Below are 4,983 nucleotides of genomic sequence, written 5' to 3'. Positions count from 1 at the left end.
AATGCATGCTTCCCTTCTTTGGACGATTAATGATTTTCCTGCTTATGGCAACTTATCTGGTTGGTGTGTATATGGTAAAAATGCGTGTCCTTGTTGTAATGAGCATACGTGGTCTAAGAGATACAAAAATAGTGGAAAGTGTTGTTATTTAGGCACTCGAATGCATCTTGATTTAGATCATAAGTATCGAGATGATGAAAAATCTTTTGACAATACCAAAGAACATAGACAAGCTCCTAGTCCACCATCTGGATATGATGTGCTAGAACAATTAAAGAATGTTTCTTTTACCCTTGGAAAAACTCATGCAGGCCAAATTGATGGCGTGAAAGAAAAAACATGGAAAAAATTAAGCATTTTCTTTGAACTTCCTTATTGGAAGGATGTCCAATTGCGTCATAATCTTGATGTGATGCACATAGAGAAAAATGTGTGTGACAATATAATTAATACTCTTTTGAATGTTCCAAAAAAATCAAAGGACAACTTGAAAGCTCGTCGTACTTTAAAAGAGATTGGAGTAAGAAAACATTTGTGGCCTGTTGAACGTAGTAAGGGAAAATATTATTTGCCTCCTGCTCCTTATAACTTAAGTAATTCGGCAAAAGATCGTTTCTGTGAGGTTTTGGAGAATGTTAAATTTCCAGATGGTTATGCATCAAACATCTCCCGATGAGTAATGAAGCGAAAGTTAAGTGGCCTTAAAAGCCATGATTGCCATGTGATGCAATTATTTCTTCCTCTTGCTATGCGAGAAAGTGTAACTGAAAAAGTGGCCTCGGTGTTGATTGTGCTGTGTGACTTTTTCCGAGCATTATGCTAAAAAACACTCATTGTGCAAGAATTAACCGATCTTAAGTCAAAGGTCGTTATAACACTTTGTAATATGGAGAAAATATTCCCCCCAACATTCTTTACAATAATGGTGCATTTAGCTGATGAGGCTATAATTGCCGGTCCAGTCCATTATCGTTGGATGTATCCTATTGAGAGGTAACTAATGCATTTTATCCTTCTATTGTTATTAGTTTTCAATATATTTTTTTAATTTATGTTTTATTTTTACAATCTTTTATCTAAATTTTCTTTTAAATTATAAGTAGATACTTATCAACTCTTAGTTCATATGTGAGAAATAAAGCATGTCCTGAAGGTTCAATTGCAAGTGGGTATCTTCTACAAGAATGCTTAACATACTGCTCAAGATACATGGCTGATGTTGATGGAAGAGTAAACCGTTCAACTAGATCTAATGCTTTAGCTAGTGATGAACCTACTGAAGTTTCTGATCTTTTTGCTTCAACTGGGCAACCTTATGGAAAAATTGAAGGATTTATGATGGATGAAAGACAAGAGGTTCAGGCACATAGATATGTGCTTTTTAATTCTGATTGCAAGGAAATTGAAGCTTTAAGAGAGTATGAGCCCCTGTTACTCAACCATATTTTTAATTTTCATTCATTTTCAAATTTATTGACTTTTTAGAATTATTCAGTGAGCACATAGCCTTTTTGAAGAGAATTCATCGACGAAGTCGCCCAACACAACTTCAGTTAGATCGTATGCATAATGAACAATTTAGTGAATGGTTGAAAATTTTTGTAAGTGTTGATTATTTTTTTTAATAAATAGATTAGCTAGATCACCTAATAAGCATAGTATAATGATTTTATTTTTTAATTTATTTATTAGGTGAATGATCCTTGCAATAAAAGTGATGATAGAATCTCAGATGATGTTAAAGCACTTGCAACTGGTCCAATGCATGTTGCCAAAAGATTCCATGCCTTTGATACAAATAATGGTTACAGATTTCGTACTAAGGATTATGAAAGGAATAAGAAGACACAAAATAGCGGTGTCATGGTCGTAGCAAAAACACAAAGTTATGCTAGCACTAGAGACACACGTCCTATTGTGGGAGAAGTGACATACTATGGGGTTCTTGATGATATAATCGAGCTAAATTATTATAATAAGTTTAAGATTGTATTATTTAAGTGTGATTGGGCGGATATAAATCATGCAAGTGGGATAAAGATAGACAAGTTAAAATTTACTTTAGTTAATTTGAGTCGCTCGATGTATTCTGGAAATCGTTTGACTGATGAGCCTTTTGTGTTTTCTTCTCAAGTGCATCAAGTTATATATGTTCAAGATAGAACTGCACGGGATTGGTATATTCCTATACCAATAAAGCCAAGAGATACTTTTGATATGGGTGATGAAGACTCTGAGCCAAATCACTTAATGGAGTTTAATGAAACTCAAACATCAAGTTGTGTGCATGATCAGCAAAATGTTGAGATTGATATTGATGACTTAACTTGGATGTCAAGTGATGTACAAGGCATGAATGTTGTCGAGAAACTTAGTACAGTATAAGTATGATTTTTAAAAAAAATTTACTGGTTTTGTATACCTGGGAATAATATTCTAGTTAAGTGATGTTTTTTTTTTTTTAAATATGTTATTTATTTGTTTTATAGTGTCATTTTTATATCTTTTAAGTTTTTAACTCATATAATTACCATTGATTTTTACATATATTTTTTATTTAATACTTGGGTGTGATATCTTTAATCAATATGTTTTTATCTTAATATTTCAATTGTCTTTAAGAGCATTTTCAGATCTAGATGGCAAAAAGAAGACGTTTGAACAAGATCAGAGTATATGTGGAGAATCCTTCCACTTCAACAGAAATGGCTGAAACTCAATATACAGATATGGACGCATCGCATACTGTCCAACAAATAATGTCTAGAGAAGAAACAACCATAGAAAATGAGATGGATCCATTAATGCAAGATGATCAGGATAGTGAAGAAAATTCTGGTATGCATTTGATCTAGTAATTGCCTTTTACCACATTTCCAGTAAAAAACACGAAACAAAGAAAAGTATTAATTTGGTGGACGATAATGTGTGATTGTGAAGGAGTATTATAGACTTGTATCTAAGTAATTGACTTAAACTAGTTGTTCAATAAAAAATAAAATAAGCTTTTTTGCCATTTTTTATTTATTGTCTACTATTATGTACTTGTGAATTTTTTTATCCAGTGACTCGTAGAGGTCCAACTATTCTTGCTGACATCTGGAACCAATCCCCGGAAGAAAAGTGGGTTGTCAAATTCAATCGTTATGGACAACCTATTGGTGAAGAAAGTACTCTTTTATCTAGTTTTATAGGCACCATAGGGAGAAATCCAGAGCTAGCACCACAAGGACATCCTGATTGGAGACTGGTTCCAAAGGAATACAAAGATAAGTGCATGGATGAGATAAGGGTAATATTTAGAATTACCTTATTCATTTCTCTTATCTTCTTCTCTTTTTTTTTTTGGTGCAATATTAAATTTTGCTTAATATTGTTATTTTGTTAATTTACAGGCACGTTTTACGTTTCCACGTATTGGGGAACCTTTCATTCTAAAGACTATAGGAGAAAGAGTGAAAGATTTTAGAGGAGAATTAAAGGCTGAGTATTATGAGCCAAACAAGCATAATAGGACCTACTAGTAGAAAACAAGCCTGGTCGTGTACCTATCGAGCAATGGCTGAAATTAACTACATATTGGGAACAAGATAAGACTAAGGTATGCTTTTCCTATTTAACTTTATGTCCCTTTAGTGTTGGTTTGGAGTAATTTTTTTATTTTTATCTTATTATGTTGTGATATTGGGAAATATTGTACTGGTTGTTTGTTGGATATATAAAATACAGGACTGCTATCAGGTTTAATAAATTTAGTTTACCCATTTTATGTGGAGATGCTGTCAAAATTTTTGAAAAATCATTCTGCATGTTAATTAGTTTAAAACATAGTCCACTATGTTATATTATGCTATTTTTTTAAGGCTATATTATTGTTACTTGTGAGCTATATAGTAAACTTTACTAATATTCTTACTTGTGAATATGTGTTTTTGATATTCATTAGACGCGTGCAACTATGAATAAGAACAACCAATTGAAACAAAAAATGCCTCATTGTTCTGGAAGGAAGAGTTTTGCTCGCAGAAGAGCAGAAAAGGTTTTATAATGAGTTTTTTTAATTTCTTTTTACTTTTGCTTTTACTTAGAAAATTATCTCATTATAGAATTTTGTTACTGATTTCAGACTATTAATGGTGTGGAGCCTTCTCGAGCACAAATTTATATTGATACTCATAAGGATAGAAAGACAAAGGATAAAAAAAAAGATAGATGAAGAATCAGCTAAAGCTGTTGTAAGTGAACCATTCAAAACACTCCTACTTACAATATTTTATTTACATACTATTGCAAAACTGTAAAAGATTCAATAATGTAGGAGTTGATGAAAGAAAAACTAGCTGAAATTCCTGGTGGTGTTGAACAATCTGAAGGAAGAATTGCATGGTCGGGTGATATATATGATCAAGTTATTAATAAGCCAGAAAAGTATGGCAAACTGCGTGGAGTTGGTTTTGGAGTTAGTTCGTCTATTATAAGAGATAACTCATCAGCTAGCCAATTACGTTTGATTTCTTCAAATAATTGTGACAATGTGCAATTTGAGAATTTAATTGAGGCGAGAATTAAGGTGATACAAGAAAAACATCAAAAAGAATTGAAAGAAATGCATGAGAAGGCAAAGGAAGACATGAAACAGATGCATGAGAGACAAGAATATTTAGAGGATAATCTCTCTAAGTTAGTTGAATTTCTAACAAATACTCTGCCAAAAAAACCATCATCTCAAGAGGGAGCCAATGTAGATGAATTGGTAAGTTATTTAATCTATCTTACTAATCAAAGCTACTTTGTTGGATTGCTTGCCTTTGACCTTGATTAATAATTAGTGTTTACTTAATAAGTTAGAGTTGTACCTTTCATGTTTCAAGTTGTCTCTAAATATTGATAAAAGTAAGTTATATATTTTAAAGATGTTTGAAAATTTGACAAATCACAATGGCTTGATATAGGATGATGACGATTTTACTGGCTAGTCATGAC

At 32.2% G+C, this 4,983-nt stretch overlaps 1 protein-coding gene across 3 annotated transcripts; it reads left to right on the top strand.

Moving 5' to 3' along the window:
* The first annotated feature begins 202 nt into the window (after nt 1-202).
* LOC110690133 lies at nt 203-4,717 on the top strand. 3 transcript variants are annotated; one of them, XM_021866961.1, is made up of 9 exons: nt 203-993; nt 1,154-1,418; nt 1,496-1,601; nt 1,693-2,838; nt 3,066-3,292; nt 3,396-3,601; nt 3,947-4,039; nt 4,127-4,235; nt 4,319-4,717. In XM_021866961.1, the coding sequence occupies exons 2-4, from the start codon at nt 1,210-1,212 to the stop codon at nt 2,383-2,385; spliced, it is 1,008 nt and encodes a 335-aa protein (XP_021722653.1). In that variant the 5' UTR covers nt 203-993; nt 1,154-1,209; the 3' UTR covers nt 2,386-2,838; nt 3,066-3,292; nt 3,396-3,601; nt 3,947-4,039; nt 4,127-4,235; nt 4,319-4,717. The 3 variants fall into 3 exon arrangements, with proteins under 3 accessions (XP_021722653.1, XP_021722652.1, XP_021722650.1); XM_021866960.1 differs by having other exon boundaries at nt 1,122-1,418; XM_021866958.1 differs by having other exon boundaries at nt 1,104-1,418.
* The last annotated feature ends 266 nt before the right edge of the window (nt 4,718-4,983 follow it).

This window comes from Chenopodium quinoa, unplaced genomic scaffold (assembly GCF_001683475.1).
Source record: "Chenopodium quinoa cultivar QQ74 unplaced genomic scaffold, ASM168347v1, whole genome shotgun sequence".
Lineage (NCBI taxonomy): Eukaryota > Viridiplantae > Streptophyta > Magnoliopsida > Caryophyllales > Amaranthaceae > Chenopodium > Chenopodium quinoa.
The sequence above is the reverse complement of the archived record's forward strand: the minus strand, read 5'-3'. Positions and strand labels throughout refer to the sequence as shown.